General features: G+C 36.8%; 1 protein-coding gene across 5 annotated transcripts in view; it reads left to right on the top strand.

The window, feature by feature from the left end:
• Positions 1 to 4073: 4073 nt before the first annotated feature.
• The window catches only part of PPARG (peroxisome proliferator activated receptor gamma), a 61846-nt gene continuing 43869 nt past the window's right edge, over positions 4074 to 22050 (top strand). The window contains exons 1-3 of one of the 5 annotated variants that reach the window (XM_054838512.1): positions 4913 to 5358; positions 7006 to 7157; positions 8915 to 9009. In XM_054838512.1, coding sequence (XP_054694487.1) covers positions 8976 to 9009 — 34 coding nt within the window. In that variant the 5' untranslated portion in view covers positions 4913 to 5358; positions 7006 to 7157; positions 8915 to 8975. Of the gene's footprint in view, positions 4174 to 4911; positions 5359 to 7005; positions 7158 to 8914; positions 9010 to 13488; positions 13562 to 22050 lie in introns of those variants that run through there. The other 4 variants (XM_054838515.1, XM_054838514.1, XM_054838516.1 and 1 more) reach the window with 4 other exon arrangements.

Below are 22050 nucleotides of genomic sequence, written 5' to 3' on the forward strand. Positions count from 1 at the left end.
CCTCAAAGTTCAGGAAAAGGAGGATCACTTTTAGTTTAAAGGGTTCTTGTTTTGACCCGCTCTACAGTTATCTATGGAAAATCTGCATTATGCCTAGCCCTATCACTTTTGCTGGATCCGAGGCACAGCATGCTAAACGCAGTATAACAATACTGGAGTGCGATCTCCAAAGAGTGTGGAATCATACCAAGGGATAGTCCTCTACCATCACTTAAAGAAATGAGGTTTATACTATAGGTTTTTGCCATATATCTGTATAGAGCACCACTGATAGCAGTTGAAACTTCTGATTTCCTTCAAGTAAATGTGAGTATATAGAGAACGTGAAAAATGAAGATAGGAGTGTGGTGGAATATTATGAAATACTATTTACAAAAATATCTTCCCAGACCAAAAACTGCAAATAAAGACAGAACGAGATACGCTAAGACAAAGTTCTTGTTATCCATAAAAGAACACCAGATATATTAATTAAAAAATTACATAACCCAAGAGAAAGTAACTTTAAAAAAGCCAGCAATACAATAGTTTTTTAGCTTGCTTAAACTCCATTACTTTAAACCAATGCAATTTCCACAATCAGAACTTGTTCTTCTGACTGCTAGATTTATAGCCACACTGCTAGTGTATGAGATTGCCCTCTAGATGTTAAAAGTTTGGCTAGATATTTTTTCATTCTATCCAGAATACTGAGATGGGACACACTGTGTGATTTGTGATTTTAAACTTCTGTAATGCACCTAGAGACTTAAAGCATAGACACAATGGAAACATCACAATAATTAAGTGAAAGCTGGAACTAGTATATCTGCAGAGAGAGGAAGAGGTATAAATCTTTCACTTCTATATCCTTATAAGATTTCTACCCTTTTCAAGCCAGTCGTAAAAATCACAATATCATAGACAGAGTCTCTTGAATATATTAATTGTTCTAACCTCGGATCAAACCATAAAACCCTACCTGGCGCACCTTAGGACCTGTTGCAAAAAAAAAAAATCATTCATTAAGATGGAAAAGAGAAACAAAAACGTTTAAGGGAGGTTATTTGGTCCATACTAATACCCCTATCCATCTTGAGATTGCACAAAGTACTCTTTTTCATTTCAGTGGGTCTATATTTCCCATATGGTTCAATTTAATCTGCTTCAAATTTTCTTAATAATTAAAATTAATAATACACACTCAGTAATAAGTGTACGCAGAAACAAGAGCTTTTTTTTTTTTTCAGATGCATCAAACTCTTCAAAAAGACTTACCATGAAAACTGGAATGATTAAAGTAATATAAAATGCAGTTCTTTTACATGAAAAGAACTAACGCTTCTATATCCAATCAGAAAAACAAAGTAGAATTGATCTTTTGTAAAGACAAGTCATCACCTAATTTTAAAACTAGAACTGATGCTGACAGGCCTTTTTCTGCTTCTCTTTGAACTTAGGGAAGAATTGCCCATGATTCAAGAAGGCCTGAGCTTGACACTTCATTCTTATTTTATAATGCTTAAAAGCCCCAGTCAAACTTAGGAATTCTCTCAGATAAGCAGAGGAGAAAGTCCACATAATCAAAAACTGTGCAATCAAATAATGCAAACAGAAGCTGTATGAGAAATTGATAATTTCTTTATTATGACCATTTTATTACTGTATAAAGGAACTCCAGAATTAATTATAGAATAGATAATATATTTGTAGCCTATTTTATTTCTTTACCAATACAAAAATGATTGGCTTTCTATGTTCCATGTGGGAAAAACCCACACTCTGTTGATAAACAGATTAATTAAAATTATAAATAAGGCATATTTTTAACTACCAAAGAAAATTCATGGGTTGTTCATCTCTTGATTCTTCAACTTAAGATTAGCTGTGTTTCTAAAAGAAACATTTAATGAGGTACCAAATACTACCTAAAAATCTATCTTAAGCAGGAAATCAGACTAAGTAATTTTTTTCCTCTCCTGTCTCAATCTGTTAAAATCTGTATTTACAAAACCTGATTAATTTGTACGTAAGTTAATATTACTGTTTCAGCTTTATATTTTATGAGTTCTGTTCAAAGGATGAACTTGCTAAAAGAATATAATGCTTACAAAAGAAATAAAATGATATGGTAGTTGTAATACTTCTCTGAAAGCTCTGTTTGATTTATCTGGACTGAGTTAGATATGCCTATTTCATCCATGCAATTTAATTAAACTCGAAACTATGCTTTGTATTTCTGCTTTACTTATGAATTTATTAAAAGTCTAGACTCAAAGTATGACTTTATAGTCACAATCAAATGTTCATTAATACCTGCCAATTTTTGGAACGCTCCCAGTTTCATGGAGTTTTAAAAAATTTGCATGTTAGAGCCTAGATTTTGGGGAGGGCTCCTCTATTATTCAGACACTTAAACTCAATGGGTATATTCTCCAGCAGTTTGCACAGAGAAACAGCGTTGCTTCTGTTCTCAGCAGAGCTAAATCTGAACTCTGTGGAAGTGTCCAGCTAAGATACTTCTTCTTTTAACTTTATAATGAAACTTTACCTGAGATATTGCTGTAAAATGGTTAGAAATATTAATAATTTAAGTATTTAGGCCTCTGTTATTGTTAGATTATTTTAACCACATTTGCCTGTTTATTCATCCATGGCTTCTTGAGCTAATTCTGAAGTTTTGTTTTACTTGTTTTCAGTACCTGGCTCCTAATTCTGAGTCAGACTATTACTGAATAGATATTACTGCAGTATGTTAGAGAAAAAAAAAAAAGAAAAAACCAGAAGAAAACAAAAAAACCCCCCACCTTAAAACCAAAAGATTTCCACATTTCTATGGCTAAACAATTCAGATGGAAGGAAAAGCATGAATTGAAAAAAATTCCTTGATATGTCAAGGCAGAAGTAACACTTACTTCAAGGTTATACAAATAGACAGATAATTCTCATAAAAATTAACATAAGGTTTCAAGCCTCTACAGATGGAAAGATTGTTCTCATAAACAAAAAGCTGCAGGCGATGTTAGTATCTATAAGCAGACCAGGTATTCTGACGTATTCAACTCTAATCTATAAATTGCCTTCAGTATACAAATAATAAAGCAAATGTGGGCTCTCCTTCAAAATGCTTGATGACTAAGAACCATAATGAGGCAAATTTAGGATCCTCTGAATCTTCTAATGATGTCCAAGAGCTCAAGAGGTTTTAAAGATAAACTGTTGTATCCTGGGGCATCTTGACTTACAAGATGACTCTCTAAAGCCTGTTGAACTTAAGACTTTTTTTTTTTTTCTCCTCACATCTTTCTTTTTAAAAGAATCAGAGGGTGAGCTAGGAGGTGACATGCTTGTTTGAACTTGCTCTCTCTTGAGACTTACCGAACACAGCCTATACCGTTTCCCTCTGCATTCCTGGGGAGGGGAGGGGGGGATAAGAGGAGAGAGAATCTGTAGCTTAAAAAAGCGAGGGGAAAAAAGAATTTCATTTACCTCTGTTACTGCTAAGAATCTTTTCAGAAAAGCCTTTACTCCTGTCACAGCAGGATACAAACTGACGTGAGGTGACCAAACCAACTACACGCAGCGCAGAGAGGAGTTAGCTGGAGAACGGGAATGCAAAAGAGAAAGCAGTTAGCAGCCGGAAAAGCTGAATTACAGGAGTTACAGGAGATTACAGAGAGCAGAGATCAAATTCCAGATCCACTCCGGGGCCCGCGCTCTGCCCTCAGGTACACGCTTGTGATTTCGCCCAACGGGCACGGACCCGGGGGGAAGCGGCTCGGGTGAACGGACGGGGCTCCTGAGGGGAAAGGAAGGAGAAGCAGCGCCTCCTCCTCCTCCCCCCCCCCCCCGACCCGCTCCCCCTCTCCCCCCGTCCCTCTCAGCGCGTTACCCCGCCGCCCCCCGTACCTCAGCCCCGCGTCCCGCCGCTGCGCCCCCGCCCCGCCCCCACAGCCCGCCGGCGGCGCGAGCCCCGGGCCGCCCAACGCCGCGTGCCCCCGCTCCCGCCGGCGGCTCGCCCCTCAGCGCCGGCAGTGTGGGCCGGCGGGGAGGCGGTGCCCGGCCCGCGGAGGCGGTGCCTGCTCGGTAGGACGGGCCGAGCGGGGGAGTTTATCCCACTAGAAGGGAACAGTTTCTCCCGCTGAGACTTGACAGCGCCAGGTCAGTGCGGGCTACTGGGGACCTTCCCCCGAGGTGAGGGGGCCGGCGGAGGCGTGAGGAGAGCTCCGGGCTGAGGGAGACCTGGGCGCGCGAGGGGGGGTGCTTGTGAGGGGCGCTTCTGTGGGAAGAGGGGCCGGCGAGGGCTCGGGGGCTCGGAGGGGCTGTTGGGGATGAAGGGGAAGCGTGCGCGGTCCGGGAGCTGCGCCCCGGGATGGGGAGGGGGCGGAGCCCCGGGAGGAGGCCGTGGTGCCGGGGATGCTTGGGGTGGCGGGGAAGGAAGGTGGCTCTGCGGGAGCGGGGGGGCGGGGTTAGAGGGCTTTTCCTGGAGCGGAGGGGAGACGCGGAGTGTCGGGGGAGTACGAGGCATGGCCCAGAGGGGAGAAGGTCTGCCAGGACAGGCTGCCGGTGCCCGTGGGGGCTGCGTGGGCGGGGAGAGGGGCTGAGGCTGCTCCGCGGCGGGCGGGGAGAAGAGGCGGGAGGGAGCGGCGAGGTGCCGGGCAGGACCCCCTCGGGGAGGGCTCCAGGTGCGCTGCGGGCAGGCGGCGGGCTGTGCCCAGAAGCCTCCTACCACGGGAGAGCGTGGGCGCTGTGTCCATGGTGCTGTACTCGGGGCAGGGGAGGAGGGCTGGGGAACTGTGACCCGGGCGGGTTAGCTACCGTCCTTCTGAGGAAGGGGAGGATGCTGAGGAGGGTGCGACGCGCCTAAAGGGGGGGGGTCTCCTCCCCCCCAGAGGTGGAGGGGACGGGGAGGGATGTATGCAGTGGTTGCGAGGGGCAGACCGCGGGATGTCCATTCGTACTATGGTAGGGGAAAGGAGCGACAGGGAAGTGTTGGTGCTCACCTGGCTAGCTCACTTAATGAATGAACAGACTCTTCTCTTTTTTTCTTTCTTTCCTTTTTTTTTTTTTTAAATTTCTCAACCGCAGAAAGTTGGGGAGCCTTTCTGAGCCTGCAACAACTGAGATGCTATGTTGAAATATGTTATGTCTTGATGGCATGCCTCAGGTTTGCAGGCGCATTTTGTAATCTTCCTGGTGTCATTTCTCTCCAGGGTATTCTACAACTGGAGAGTGCAAGTTCCTGTGGTGTTGTAACGTTGTGCCACTGTGTACACATGACACTACAATGCTGACTTAACAGTGATGTCTATTAATATCAGTGACGTAAAGCTGGTATTTATTCTGACGAAAAGCTCAGGAATTTATCAGTTTCTTCAGGTACTGTGGGGTCTGGGTTCCTTTACATCAGAAGGATCAATTATAGTTATCCTTGAAAGAACTAAGGTTCCGAGCTAGCCTTAGATTTGTGACTTGCCGCCCCATCTCTCGACAAGCTTTTGCTGTGGAACGCAACTGTAATGTTCAATTTAAAAATGAGTATTCAAAACAAAAAAAAATATTTTTCTGGTACCAATTAATCCATAATTTAATCAGTAATTTACCTTTTAAAAGGTTACTATGACTTGTTACTAGTTAACTAAAAATTCCCAGTGTACACCAAGTAACTAAGACATATGATACTCAGTGCTCTCCTTTGAAAAGAAGTTTCATATGTTGTGCTCCTGTTCATATCAGAATTTGTTGCGTGAAGTCGTGTGTTTGACATCATTATTCTCTTTGGCTGTCACAAAAAAAAATGCTGCAAAAATCACTTAGAGATTTAATTATGAGATTATAAGAAATCACTCTTAGCAGTGTGTTAAAGCATGTGATACAATATAAGCATGGACTTGTCAAGGGGAGAGAGCTGAAAAAATAGTTGGCATGGACTTTGAATGATAACCAATCAAAAATATAATTTCAAGGTATTTTTACACAGGCAGCTTTTGAATTTGAATGTTCTTAGGCATCAGTTTTGTAAAATATCTCATGAACTCTTAGTGGTTCAGAGATTATATATCTGTAAACAGCCTTAAGATAGTATGTATTTAGAAATATCTCAATGTCAAATTCCAGGATAATACAATTTATTAAACATGAGCATTCAATGAAACTTCCATTACAATATAGAATATACAAATAACTATTTTTATCCTGATGTAAATTTATATTGCATATAACAAATTATCACAAAATAACAAGGGTGGCAAAATATTAGAATTTAATTGAAGAATATAGAAGCTATGCCTTTTTAGCCTTCCTTATGATACTGATAAAAACACCCACTATCAACACTGCTTCTAAATCTGACTCTTCTGTGAATTTTTTTAAATAACCGTAAGTCCATTTCTAAGTCAATAAAATAAATATAGGCCCAGCTTCGTTTACTGTCAGTATAACTTTCTACTCGTAACAATGGCTAATAAAATGAATTTTGCAAAAGGTTATATTGTAAAAACAAGGAAGAGGTTAAAAGTAGAACGAAAACTCTGTCTTGTACAAAGCTGGACTGAATAATGAAAAGTATACTTAATGATTTTTTTCTTCCTTGATTCCTGAGGTCCTCTTTGTTTTATTTGGCTTTTTTGTTTTACATATAAGCTGTTCAGAATAGTGTTGAATATATTTACTAGCCATTTTTTTCGTAGCCTAATTGTGAATCGCTAGTTGTGCATATTTGATATTCAGAACGTGAGTTTCTTTTACTAGCTTTTGTCACAAGGATTATTCCTATATTCTCCTCTGGCATGCAGTAAAACAGTTTCCAGTGCAGTTACTCAAGAGAAATTAAAATACAATTATAAATTCTCCATGCTAGGTTCTTTTGAAGTCATACTTTCCCTTAGTTATTGCTACTAGTTTAATTTTTTAATCACTGATAGACTTACTGAATTTAGCATGATATTAGATGATGAGTGCTGATTATTCCATGCTGTATTTCCATAATGATGTATATTTTTTTAACAGCAGGGATCCTTTTTTCAGGTACTTCATACCAGATGTTCTTTGTGTGTCAGTTAACTTTCTGTGAACTAACAAAAGAAAAAGTTAGAAATAATCCAAAGCAAGCGAACATTGTTATACTCGAGTCCTACATACCCATGCCACAAACAGAAGTTGAGGTTTCGCATTAACAGGTCAGTTCTTAAGGATTTCATTTGACTGTTACAGAGTACTTGGAAAAAATCTCCCCCTCGCCCCTTTTTTTTTTCCCCATCAAGGCCTTTCCAAGGCAGAATGAAAAATGGAAGAGCAAGAAGATTTGTCTCCAGATATTTAGATTCCCAGGAATATGTAATGTAAATTGATTCCTACATAAAATGATAAACCTCTTACACTTCTTTTGCCTGTTTCCCCCCACTCCTTGTTTTTTTTTGTTGTGGGTTGTTGGGGGTTTTTTTATGAAGAATAGTCCATCTTTTTTTGAGTTGTGCTTTTTTTTTTTTTTTTTTTTTTTACTGAAGGAGAGTCCATCTTTTTTTAAGTTGTGCTTTCTTTCAGGATCCAGTGACGGAGTATGTAGAGCATGCAGGTGCTAAGCAAATTGTCGCCCTAGTAGTATTAGCACCTGTGGTGAGTGGGGCTTGGGATACTTGCAGATCTTGCAGGTATAAGGAGACATGAAAGAGAAAATACATGTGACAACCATAGGAAAGACTAAGTTTCTGCTCCAGCATCAGGTCTTCTGCTGCAACATGGACTTTGCTTTTGCCTGTTGCTACAAAGATGTCAGCCCTTCTCACACCACAAGGCAAATATACAACTAAATCTTTTGTAAGATTTTATTCTTTTAATTTAAAAAAAAAAAGGCAAGGCCTAGTCTGCACTCTTCATATCTGAAAACTTTTGCAGAACTTTGATCAATTTGATCAAGTTCGCATTTTTCTCCCACTCCACCCACACTTTCCATTATATTATTTGGCCTGTTTGTCCTGTCCTAAACCATTCTATAGAATTGAACTAAACAATTACATCATTCTCCAATTAAAATTCATGATACATGCACTATACAGATATTTTTAATTACCTGTGTTGCAGTAGTACCTAGCAGCCTAGTCAAGATTGGGGCCATCTTCTTACTCACTTAAATGAAAAGACTGTCCCTATCCTTAATACTATATGATCTATGACATGAGAATGCCAATAGTTACAAATTTACAACGGAGACACAATGAAGTAGTGAGATTGATGCAAACATTTTAATTTAAAATGTCAGTGTTTTGATTTATGCTTACATTGTAATAGATTATTACAATGGTAATAGATTCTAATCTGCATCATGACAAATAGAAAAAAGTTAGGTATATGTGTGATAACAAATCCCCAAATTTACAGAAAAAACCCACCGAACTTCTAAGCAGCACCCTATTGTCTAAATAAAGCTGGTTTTACTTTGCAGTTTCACTAGATTTCACTGCAAATAGAAAAAAATATCCTGCTTAGAAAGGGCAAGATAAGTAAGTACTTCAAAAGCCAGGTTGTGACTTTCTGGAATCGACTAGCAGATGATGCTTTGTGGACTTGCATAAGCCACCCCCTTCCCTCATGACTAAGCAGATCACCTTCATGCCATGCAGCCTGCACATTCAGGACAAAGTCTATGAATTCAAGTCTATGAATCCCAAAGTCTACTCTGCTGGTTGATAATTAGCAATTTTAAAAACACAAAGCTTACGTAGCTTTGTGTATGTATGTTCAGGCACGAGTATGCTTGATGAATGCTAAGATGAATATATATGTATGGTTATGTACGTACTTGTAGGGGATGTGTGTGTGTAGGTAATGTATTAACCCTATGTTATAGAATGACTTCCTACTTATCTCAGTAATGTTGAAAGGCTATATATAACATCTGATAACACAGTATAATAAATATTGGATAATATCCCAACAGAGAAATATAAAGAACATTCCACAGTATCAAAAAAAGATGATGTTGGTTTATTGGAAGATGCATGGAGTCTAGAAAAAAATCTCGGCTTCGTTCAGGTCAGTGGCAGTTCTGCTGTTTCAGTAGGGACAGGTTTGCAATCTACGTGCAGTGTTAGAAATTTTGTCCTAGATATGGCTTGCTTCCATGCAATTGTTATTGAAGTCAGTCTGTGGTTTTAGTATACTGAAAATATAGTGTCCGCCTCTAAATGAATTGCTGTTTGGTCAGTGAGACTAAATGCCTACAATTAAATAACCATGAATATGTATTATAGCAAAAGTCCTACATATTTTTCTTTATTTAAGAAACGCCAGTGTAACAGTAGTATATTCATCTGCCTTTTGTTCTGGAATTTGTGTGATCAATTTTTTAATGTATTTTAACTCTAAATGAAATACTAACATATTGATACAGACTTAGCGGTTGGTATTAGTTTATTCTAGACCTCCAAATTAGACATGAGTTCTAGTTTTGGTCTTATGACAGCTATTATGGGAGGAAAATATTATACTTCATGCTGTTTCACAGGTTATTGGAATTTCATGAGGTCCATGGGGACACATGTCTTTCCTCTTTATCACAAATCTGGTTGTGACATATTTTACATTCCCTTTTGCCAGAATCCTATACTTTTTTTTTATAGGAGACCTCCAGTTACGATTCATCTAACTTACCTGTATGTACATGTAAAACTCTAAATGTGTTATTTTCATACAAACACTTTTAGCTGTCATGGAGTAGGCACGTAGAATAAGTGAGTGATGGAAGTTTTCTTATTGCGTGTTCTGTTTTTTCTGCTGAGTTTAAGCAAATTACTTTTCAGAGAATTTCATATTTGCACAAAGTAGCCCTGCCCAGAATTATGATCTTGTCTTAAACTTTTTACACAATATGTGATTACACTGCATTGCATAAAATAGGATTTTATGTTATAATATTGCATTACAAGTCCATAGTACTTATGTGTTTGTTTAGATTTATTGAACAGAGATGTTGTGTAACTGCTGCAGCTATTCATGGTTGTGTAGCAGCAGTTTTGAAGTTTGAGAGGCTTTGAACTTAGGTTGCTATCTATATAGAAATAGAATGATGTACACTTTCAATATGCTAAGGGAATATTTTAATATTGCTGTGAAATAAGTTCTCAACTGTGGTGGTTTGAAACATATGTTAGAGTACCAAAAGAGTCACTCTGTTACACCAAAAAAAAAGGAACTATGAAAAGAAAAATGTTAATTACAGGCTTTAACACTCACACCAAGATCTTCTAGTAGGGGTGGTCAGAAAAACAGGTTTTACTACCTAGACCTGGTGCTTTTGTGGTGCTATCTAATATGGGGGCTTGTGGAAAAAATGCAGCCACTTCTATTTACTGCCTTTCATAATGTACATATTTCCTCATGATAGGTTTAGGTACTGACTTTTTATGTCTACAGTAAATAAAACTGAAGAGTTTATCCTTTCATCTTGAATATGTTTTACTTGGAGATACTGTTCACTGTTCCCTACAGTGGTATTTCAGCTACAAAATTTTATGCTGAATCTCAGTTTTTAAGCTTAGTAGAAACATGTTATACTGTGGTATATTGCTAAACTGATTTTTAATCCTACTTAAGAATGTGAAAAAAAAAATATAAAGCCAAATTTTATTTTCAGTTACACCCAGAGAAATCTATAGATAAGCAAGTACAGAGCTACGTGAGGGCAAAAGGTTGCTTTATTTACACAAAATTTTATCTGTATTCTCTAACCTTATTCAGGACCATATTTAGTTGAATCATGAGAAATTTTGAAGAGGCCACAGGCTGAGGTTCTCATTTCCTCCAGGACGATGAAAAATTATTTTATCTGCTATTTGCTCTCTAGCTTGTAGCATGTCTGAAACCAAGTTCTTGCACTGACCTAGTGATGTAGCTATTCCTCTGATTCTGCTAAAGTTAACCACTGATAGTGGATGGATTTACTTAAATTGAGTCACTAAAGTTCTGTGAGGTTTTGTCTATATTTGTTCTCTGTCATCACTCCTGGATGCCATCATTTGCACTTAAACTGCATATCTGAGATGCCTTATTTGTACATCAAGGCATGTTAGTGTATTTGCTTTTTAAAATGATTAGAAATATTAAGAAAAGCAGGCTAGCATTTTATTTATTTTAAATATCCCATAGTAATTGTCAATATAAAAACAGTTTGACAGATGACTGCTCATTGCAAGACACTCGTATGAAGGTGTAGATTTTTTGAGTTTTGCCTAGAACATGATTAAAGAGTGTGGAATCAAAAGTTCTGCAAATATGCTTTCACTTTCAGAATTTCCAGCTGTTACTGAAGATGGTTTGAGATGATAAACAAGATGAAACTTTAAGCTTTCGCATTAAATCAGTTCTCTGAATGAAATAAGCACCATTTTAAAAGTTTGTTTTCCTGGAATTTTTTTTTTTTTTTCATTTACACTAGAGCTATTGCCAGAATTGCTAAATTGGCCTGGAGTAGGTTATTTAGTAAAGATCTCAGCTAAGTATGAGTTGTTACAATGAACTACAGAATAAGTTTCAAAATTAGTATTACAAAAGTTTATTATGACAGGTCCTGAATTTAAAATAGGAAATAAGCAAACATTGAAGAACTACTTTGAAAGGTTCAGGTTTTTAACAATGCTTTTAAAGTATTTTTTGTTATCAAGGCAATGCAAAATAATTTCCAAAAATCCTCTTAATTAGTAGTTCCTAGCTTGCGCTTTTTTTTTTTAATTATTTGGATGTTTGCACTTAAGAAATGCTATTGCAAGCAAATTCCACACTTGCTTTCCATGATGAGCTTGCCAGTTGATCTTGGTTCTGTTTTGCAAGCTTCTTGGAGTATTAGCTATCATATGAGCTTGCCAATTGTCTTGAACTGGTTAATTGTTTTTGTGATGCAGAGAAGAACATTATGGCATGATGAATAAGAGACCCGAGAGGGTTCCGTACACAGTTTCCTTTGGGCACTGCCCAAAGACTTGTTCTTTGGGTCTGCCTCATGTGATTAGGCTGGCTAACTTTACCCAGTGAAATTGGGTGCGGCGGTTATTTGTTATGTTCACAATATCTTGTTTAGTTTGGGTTTTTTTTTACAGTAATCCAATACTTGTATAAAATATACATCTGAAATCATCACACTGGTTTAGGTTTTACTTGGGCTAGATAGGATAAAACAGGAGGTTATGCAAGTTACTTTCTGACATAGGTAATGACATTTGAGGAATTATTTTCTTACACCAGGATTATTAATTTATTAAGAAATAGTTATTACAGCACAGTTGGCGTAGGCAGAAATTCTTGACAGTGCTTGAAGTAGTACTGGAAAACTCTTCAGTATCAAGAACCCATTTTTGCTCCACCAAAGATATTTTCTTGTAGACATGCCTTCTTGAAAATTTTTGGCAATGAAAATATTAATCCAAAATTAGAATATTAAAAATACTTTTTTCCCCGCAAACATACCTTCATATTTTAATTTATATAAAAACCAGCATGCTAATGTTAGAGTTCACATTAACCAATTCCATTATGAAATGAGTCTGTGTCTAACTGTCTGTCATAGTTGTCGTTGTTCTGTGCATTGGAATATGGTATTTGTCAAATTTTTAATGAGTCACTGTTTTGTTAAGAAAGTCATCTTTTTATGAAGAAAAGAGTTACAAACAGTACAACGGCCCTCTGACTTGTATATAATATGCTGTTTCATCCTTCGTGATGTAATACTAAGGATGTGGAAGTCATGTGCGTTTCTTTCCATTCTTGTTTGGGTCACCAGGGTGCCAATTCTGAGTAGGTGAGAGATCAAAACCGCTTTCTGTATAATTTATCAATTCTTTTTTTAAGACAAAAATATTGTCAGCAATGTCCTGCTTATTTATAAACAAAAACATCCATAAAATTTGTGCAGAATAGGTGGAGTAATGTGCAACGTTATGATAGGCTCTGGCTTTAAAATATTGTGAAATAGCCAGAATATCTTTAATCTTAACACAGGCTACCAGTGTTCCGTATGATTAAATGAATTGCAGTGGTGGATTAAGACAGGGATCTAAGGCCAGCGTGGGACTTTGGAGGCCCAGCGGAGAAGAGAGTTGGGAAAAAGTGAAAAAGCTGTCCATAATGAGTATCAGGAAAGGAAATTAATTAATTAATTAAAGGAAATTTTGAAGGAAGGCAGTGAGAATATTGGCTAAGAAACTGTTGGGTTTATTTAGCCCTTTTAATGTTTGCCCAAAAATATATTAAAAAGCAGGGAAATTCTTTAAAAATACAGATGTTTGAGTTTCTTTTTCAAAGTTTAAAGTTTATTGTTGGAACCTTCTTGATTTTGAATTCTTCTCTCTGGTCTCTTATGAGATTTTCAGCTTTTCTTGGTTTAAGATATGCTGACAATGCCATAACGTGGTCTTTCACTGTATTTTGGCATTCCTACTCATTGTTCTTTTTCTGCCCAAGTTTGTTCTGTTTTTTGAATTTAGCCTTATTTATTACTCTTTTGAGAACAGGAACTGTCTGATATGCTAACAACAAGTGACAGCTTTCCTGTCACTAAGGACAGAACAGGCAGTGAATATTGCTGAAGTCTGAGGTAAGTTTAGAATAACAATAACTTGTACAATCACTAAATTTGATATACTGTAATGTGACTGCATTCTCTGACGCAGGCTGTGCAACAAATTCCTGTCTCCTCCCCCATCCACTAACAGGAAGACACAGCACAATGTTATACAGCATGTGGCAATTTTAAATTTCTGCTTAGATGGGAGGGTAACTCTTTTGTTGTCACTGATGAAATACTGTACTATGAACCTCCTTATAACTTCAGCATGAATGGATTTAAATTAAAAAACAAAACCACAAGAAATTGGTAGACATGAAAACCACGAGAGACAGTAGGACCATCTCCCCCTTTCCTCCCCAAATCTGCATTTTGAAGAGAAGAATAAAGGGAGGAAAAGGTTGGAGGTGAATAAGGTGAGAGACCCAATGTAAGGGGGAGAGACAAAGTAGAGAGAAACTCTAATTGTCCTGGAAGGAAAGCAGAAAAAAAAGCGAGGAGGAAGAAGAAATTGATGTAGGTATCATTGCTGCTTTCCTGACAATTACTCCAGGAAGGGCTAATGAATGTAGTAATTATACCTGGCAGTTACTCTGTGGGAGAAAGGAATTCTCTGGAGTTCAAAACAGTAAGAGTGATAGAGTGCTCATTTAGCTATGAATACAGAAATTAAATAAAGACAATGCAGGCTAAATACTAAATAGAACTGTTTTCTGATTCCAGTATGTCATACAAACTGTTGTATAGCTCCTCAAAGAAAGCGTCTTCTGAATGAGAATTTCTGAAATTAAATTGGAGGGAAAAAAATGGAAAATCTACTGCAGAGAGGAGTGTTGTGTTGGGAAGAGATACAGACAGACCCCATAGGATTTTCCTCCCTTCATCTTCTATGAGCCATTATTTATAACAGGTTCCCTTATGCCCTTTGATGCTGTACAGTCCACCTGAAGAATACTCGGGTTTATTCTATAGCCATAGGGCATGGATTATTTTAGCTCATAGAAGCTAGGGGTGATTTTGAGGTGCCTGTTGTATCCAGTATGTTGTTAGCTATTTACAGAGCAGGAGATGAGATAAATAGTAAGCAGTTTCCAGTTTGCTATAGTATTGCCATTTTTATATTGTGGATTTTTGAAGCAGCAAAATATTTCTTCTGTTTTCATGTGACACAAAGATAGATAGGTAAATGCCTCTGTTAGATGTCAATTACAAGAATTTGATCATTTTACTTGCTTTGTCTGTCTGACCACATTTAGGGAAAAAAGCTCACACAAAATTAAGTAACTCGGTGAATTTGAGGAAAACCAAAACAAAACCCCAAAGCAATTATATTCCCTAGTCTCAGAGAAGTCTAATTGAACTCAAAAGCTGGATCCAAATTTGCTGTTACTTGGGCACAGGGTCAGGAACTGGATTGTTAAATGGTTAAATTCTTAGAATTGTCGTTGGTCCAGTTTCAGCTCAGCCAACTAACAGCCATTCAAACACTTTCCAGAAATACTTTGGGCATTAGCATGGGCCATGGACCATTTGCAACAGGCCGTTCAGGTATTGCCACCCATGTCTGACAACTAAAGCATTTGATAATGTGAGTGGAACAAATATGACCAGAGAGAGAGTCCTGGTACTTTTTAGGTTATTAGTATAGCTGAAACTGAATTAGTTTAAATGCCTCTCAGATTTGTTATAATTTCCTTTCAAGTTTCTTCCTGCCTATAGACCAAGATGAGCTGTGCTTAATGCTCCATTCGTAGATTTTTTAGTTCTAAAAAAATAATAATTTATAACTTGGAGATCTTTGTGAGTTTGAAGGCTTATGGCATAGAAGAAAGAAATGGAAGTTGTAGGTCTGGCAATGTAGAGGCAGTAGATGGTTGGCATTTGATGAAAAGAAAAATTTATATAAGTCATTTTAGTTGATGTTGTCTGTCCATTTGGCTGTCATATAAATAAATAAAAGGACATATAATATAAAGCCCAAAATCTGTAAAAATACTCCTAAAATTTTTTTCTAACCCCTAGTGAAGGATCAAGTTGTTATCGGAGCTTGTGTTGCGTGATGGCAAAATTCTCTGTATTTGTACATCTGTCCTGAGCAGATGTGAGTAAAATGCTTGTATATGACATAGTCATTGCTCTGAAAAAATATGAAAAATATTTTGACATTTTTACTGTCCTACTGTCTGTTCCAAGAACTATAGATAACTACCATTGTAACTCACCTTTAAAGAATACATTACAACTTGTTTGCTCTGAAAATTCCTTTTGGCTCAAGTGAAAGTACGCAGTGCAAACAAAGTTATGAAATGTGTACACAAGGTGTGAGAGTAGATGGTTATACTTGTGGTGGGTATACTTTATGGTGTTCTGATCCTTCAGGGCAGTCAATGCAATCTGACCTCTATGTTCACCATCTCCTTGATTTGAGTGGCTTTACAGGTGAATATTAGGGCCAAATCAGACCGACTGAATTTCCCCAACTAGTGTCAACGAATCAACCATGGATTTGTTGGGTGTTTTGTTTTGTTTGTTTTAATGAAACACAAAGCACCGAATTGTAAAATCTAAACAGATGAACACGTATTTTAAGACTTAGAGATTTGAGCGCTAAAATATTTGACAATGTGGCCACTATTTTAAACCTCATTTCCATTGTAAAAGTTGATAAATATTTTGACTGTTAAAATCCTTGCAGCTGTGTCACTATCAATTCAATTAAAGGAGCAGAAAATACCATGTTTTGTTAAGACTTAACAAAGATACGGCAAGAACCTGCTATAGGCAATTAAACAGATGAAGCATTCAAGAAGAAATAGAGTAAGCTATAACATTTTTCAAGAGTACTAACTAATAAAAATATGACGAATCAGAGACCCAAAGCACAATGTGATATGAAATTTTTAATATTTAAACTTCAAATAACTGACTTTAAATTATTAAAAGTAATTTTTTAAAAGGAGACCAGCATCATTTTTAACCTGCCCCAAACTGGATTAAGTCAGCACAGTGTACGCGGTGCACGCAGCAGCGCAACCGCAGCCAGTCTAAACTGGATCAGGAAGAGTAATCCAGAAATTCAAAGTTCCGTAAGATCATTTCCTGTTTTCTGAATCTTGAAGGCATATTTTTTCAAATTGCTCCACCTTGGGAAATCTTAGCTAAAACAGGAATTAAACCATAAAAAATGGATATCTGATGTTTTTATGTTATATCAAATGAATTTTTTCAAACTTATATGATTTGTAATGAAGCTAAGAGTAGCACAGAAGGACAAATAAAGGAAATAGTGTGTATACTATCCTGGCTGCTAAAAAGGATTATTCTGTCCTTATACAAATTGTGTTTTTAACAGTAGACCAAATTAAGGTTAGTTTCCTATGGATATGTCTTCTAGGAATTTTTCATTTGGATTTTCTGATATTTATTAGAGGATGATCTCAAGCTGTTGCTCTTTCAGTGGTGACACAACAATTAAGGCGTTAAAACAATTAAGGTGTTAAAAGTCCTCTACATTGCAGTCAGTTCTGGCTGAAACAAGCCAATGTTTTCTAAAGCTGTCGAGGCTGAAGAGGAAGAGACCAACAGAGACACAAAATCAAAACCAGCCAACATTCTAAACCTTGTGACATTAGGATTAAATTTATCAAATGAAAAATTAGTCTTTTAATGGTCATTATTTGAATCAATCTGTTAAATATTAATGTTTTCATGATACAGTTCAAATTGCACTTGAGTCAAAATTTTAAGTATTCTGCATACCTTTGGGATGTGCTGACCATCTTCAGGAGCCACCGAAATATGGAACTTCTTAGAAAGACCTTTCAGAATGAGGCTGTATCTTAGTTAATATTACTACAAGGAACGAGAAGCACCAGAAGTCCCATGGGCAAATATGTTCCCTTTTGGTAAATTAATCATGGCTCCCAGAGCAGAAGGCACAGAAAAGCCTCTAAACATTTTCAGTTTATTTTAATTACTTTGTCAGTCTTCTGAAATGTCCTTTCCTCTGTGTTTGAACTACCAACTGTTATTCAAAATTGTTCCAAATCATAAATTCATATAGCTTAAAACTTTTTCAAGGGAATAAAAAAGCAGTTTGTGGCCTCTGGGAGAGTAAATTCCGGGGTTAATTTATAACTAAAGCAAATGTATCTATAAAAAGAAGAAAAGCTCCATAAGAAATACGTTAACAAATGACAAGAAAAAAGAGGCTTGATAAAAGATATCAGAACTTGTTTGGCACCAGTGATTTTATGACTGAGGAATTCAATTATAGGTGTGTTGAGAGTACCAAATCACAATTCTTTAAATTACTAATGGGAGACAAAGCTCTTTATCATGGTCTGAATGTGTTCGCATGAAATGTTCAGTCCTGCCTTCTGTACATAAACTTTTAGTGCTTACACTATGCATCTGCATTGAGAGTCTATGTCACCAAAGTAGAAAAAGATACACAATTTCTGTTGAATCACTTTTCAAACATGCCTGCTGATACGCTCTTCTATTAGAAATGATGTTAGCCAACGGATTTCTTCCTGTAAGTTTGTAGTATTCAGCTTGTGATTTTTTTCCTTCTATATTATTAGCATTTTTCTAGAATCTTAGTAGATTTGTTTGCAGAAAAGTTAAGTATATGTGGCATCAGTGTACTCTACCATGATATGCAGTAAATCATATCAGTTTGGATTTTACTCCTTCGTTAGATACATGAGTATCATAGATGTCTTTAACTGGTGATGTAGATAATAACTTTGTACTTACCCAGGAGAGACAGATTAGCCTCGGATCAATTGCAAATTAACTCCTACAGTCTGCATATAGTCTAAATGGGTTTTAAGGCTGTCTGCTATTTGCTTGTTAGAGTAGTAAACCCATACCTCTTGTCACTCATTGAAAGAGGAAGGGCTGTTTCTGGAAATGCAAATTTAAGTAATGGGGACATCCCCCTGTTAACAGCTGTTGCAGGAAAATTTAAAGGACTACATTTTGTTTGCATGGCTGAATTATAGCAGACAATGTGCATCACTACTATGAGAAGAACTGCAGACCACTGAAACTCTTAAAGTTGGCTGAAGTTGTTTTGGGAATCATTTGAATCTTTGTATTGTTTTGTTGGATGTGACATTGCCATGACATTCCAATACAACCATGATGAATTTATGTTATACTGCATTATTTTATATTATAATGTGGCATCATTGCAAGTACATTATATGCATGATGCCTACCCAAAGTACTAAGTCAGCAGACTACTTATATGAAAAGTTAAAAAAAAAAAAGTAAATTATTTCATTTCATCATCAGTTTCTTTTCATCTTTTGGTATCTGTAGTTGAGCAAAAATGTTGTTTGCATAGCAAAGGCTTAATGCATAAAACTTTTACACCGAATATCCAATACCAAAATATTTAATTCTTTTTAGCCATCTCTTTATTGACCCACTGATTTTACTTTCAGTGAGAAAATTATTCTCTCCTGAACAGAAACTTACTAAAAGTTGTTAGGTTTTGCAATTTTGACCACTTAAACATTTTCAAATATAAGCAGCATCATTCAGCTTCTAATTGTTTAACTAATTATCTCTGTGGGCTTCATCAACATAGAGAGATAAGGGCTGAGAAATGTTGAACATACCTGTCTTTATTAAAAAATGTTTACTATATATACGTATTTAAACACTGTTATTGGTAGTTGGTAATCAGCCCATATCACAAAGAGAGACATCTCTGTGGAATAATTTAGAGCAAGAAACTACTTTTAGCTGTTCTGAATCAGCCTTCTCACTGACCACCAAGGAGCTTGAGAGATTATTCTGCCCATTGGCCGTTTTGAATACCTGCCACATAGGAAAACTTTGAGAACTGATTTTTCAGCCTCCTGCTTTTAGATCAGCTTCACGAGATCCTAGGAAAAATTATGCTAATATAATAAGCATGGAAATGCTGAAGTATGTGAATTTGTGAGACAAGATCTGTATTGTGAAGAGAAAAAAAAAAAAAGTGCTGTAGAGGTGGTAATTGCTTACCCAAAGGAATATGAATGTGTTCCAGAAACAAGCCATTATCTCACAGCCAGTGCTACCCTGATCCTCTGAATGCAAGGAGTCCACAGGCCTTACAATTCCTCAAAGCTTAATCTCAGATGACATTGGGGGAAAAAAAAAAGAAAAAAAAAAAAGAAAAAAAAAAAGGGTGAAAGATTCAGGGAAATACCTTTGTTATGTTCCTGGGTTTTTTTGTTAATGTACCGCATGACTTTCCTCTCAACCTCTAGGAATGCATTGGATGTCTGTCAAGACCACAAAGTTGTCCGTACTGTAGAAATGTATGAAAGTTGTCTCTATACGGAGCTGCCATTGCTCTTTTCCTTATCTGTGAAGGAAACACAGCAACTCCCACTGGGGAAATTTCATGTTAACTTGATCTTAAAATAAAAAATCAAGGGAAAGGTCATATCCTAATAAGCTGTGCAAATCTAAATTCCCAGGGAGCTTCAAAATGACATTGTATGACTAGGGCATTAACAATTTTCCAACAATGTATTTTTGGACTGCTTCCAACAGTGTTTTTAACATCCGAGAACAAATAGTAAAATAAAGAAACTGGCAAGATACAAGATCCAGTTGAGCTCTGAGATTTACAGTACACAGCCCATTGATAATCTGGGGGGGGGGGTGTATCTGACAAACATAATGAAATCAGCAACTTTTTCTGCTTTCATTGAGATGTAAATCTTGTGAGGAAGCTATTTATTGATCAGTTTATGTATTATTGTGATCTCAGTATCAATAGTTTCTATTCTTGTCCTGAACCTAGGATTATAGACCAATGATTTCCTCGGAATGTCTGAGGAGGTTCGCTTTTAGAGCCTGCTTAGTATGGTATGTATGTTTGTGTTGGCAGAGATTTTGAATACATTACGTTCAGATATTGACCAGGAGGTGCAGAATTCCTGTTCAAAGCCACATGTTGTCATCCCACAAAAGGTAAATTGAGTAAACTGATAGAAATTTTACAGTCAGTTTCAAAGGAGCCGGTATTTGACCCCAAATTATCTTGTCTGACTCGGTGAGCATAAAGTTGTACAAAATATTCCATAGTTTTAAACAATAAAACAAGTCTGGTACCAGTTTATATCTGAAACAGTTTAGGAATTCTCAAAATACAGGGGAAACCATTGTCTGATTGTATTTGTTTTACATAGTATGTCACACACATTTTATGAGTCCATCCTTTATGTTGGAAAGATGTGCCTGTATAAAGCTGTGAGGTGAATACTGTCCTCTTGTAACCCAATGAAAACCAGTTTCTGCTTTGCAAATAGTTTGATGTTTAATCTACTTTGTGATGATATATTGATAGTAGAAAGTGAAGGTGAGAGATCAAAAACAGGTTTTAAATTCCGAAGCTCTCCCATCTTAGATGGATGTAATGGAATTAGATTATCGTTGTTCTTATTTTCATCCTTGTCATATCCCTCTAAACCACGTATATCACTGTTCGTGAAGGGTCACCTGAGCTACTGCAAAATAATTTCGTATTTTCTATGGTTTAAAACAGATGTTCACACCTTGTTAGAGAAAGGAGGGGGAAGTATGGGGTGTGGGAAGCAGTCTGCTATTGAAGACCCCTTCTGATCTCTTGGATTAGAGGTGGTTCAAAAAGTTCCAGTGGGAGTTTTGCAGGCACCGTGAATGCAAGTGTCTTATCCTGATATTCAGCTCTATATTACAGTACATTGCACTGGATGTAATCCAGATGTTCCTTAAGAATTTTTTTTTGTCTGTGATAATCTCAATAGTATTTTAATATGATTCCTTTTAAATATAACTAAATCTTTGATGAGATCAACCATCTGTCTTGTGATCATTCTTCAAATTCAGCATATAGAAACTTTCAAACTATTGATTTTTGTTTAGCAATTAAAAAAATTAGAACAGTGAAAAGTCACAGTAACTTATCCTCAGTATATAACAGAGCCACATGATATTTAGTTGTTCATAAGCCTGCTTGAGGGGTTACAAAAAGTCACAGTAATAACTTTTAGTTCCTCAAACTAAACTTGCTTGCCTAGAAAATGAATCTCCTTAAAAGAATAATGGGGTATGACAATATAATTTATTGCAAGGTTAACTATTGCTATTCTGTCCAAATTAAAGATGAATAGCTGAATTAAAAAATAAAACAATCAAGTTATCAAGTATCCCAGAGTATACGGGCAAAATTTCAGCATATAATTTCTGGTTTGTATGTGACAATGACATTCACATTTGGATTAAAGAGATACAGTTGCACATAATTATTCAAAATAACACTTTCCAGAAAGTTAATTAATGTGATTTTTTTTTCAGTATACTAACTTACCCTATCTCAATAAATGTTCTAGAAAAATATGCAAAAAGTTAGCTATAAATATAAGTATTTAAATACACATTTTTGTCTGGAATTGTGGTGTATATATCTATTTATCATGACATGAAACTGAAAGATTTGCTGTGGGCTGTCCTCTTAGCTTACACAC

This window comes from Grus americana, chromosome 11 (assembly GCF_028858705.1).
Source record: "Grus americana isolate bGruAme1 chromosome 11, bGruAme1.mat, whole genome shotgun sequence".
Lineage (NCBI taxonomy): Eukaryota > Metazoa > Chordata > Aves > Gruiformes > Gruidae > Grus > Grus americana.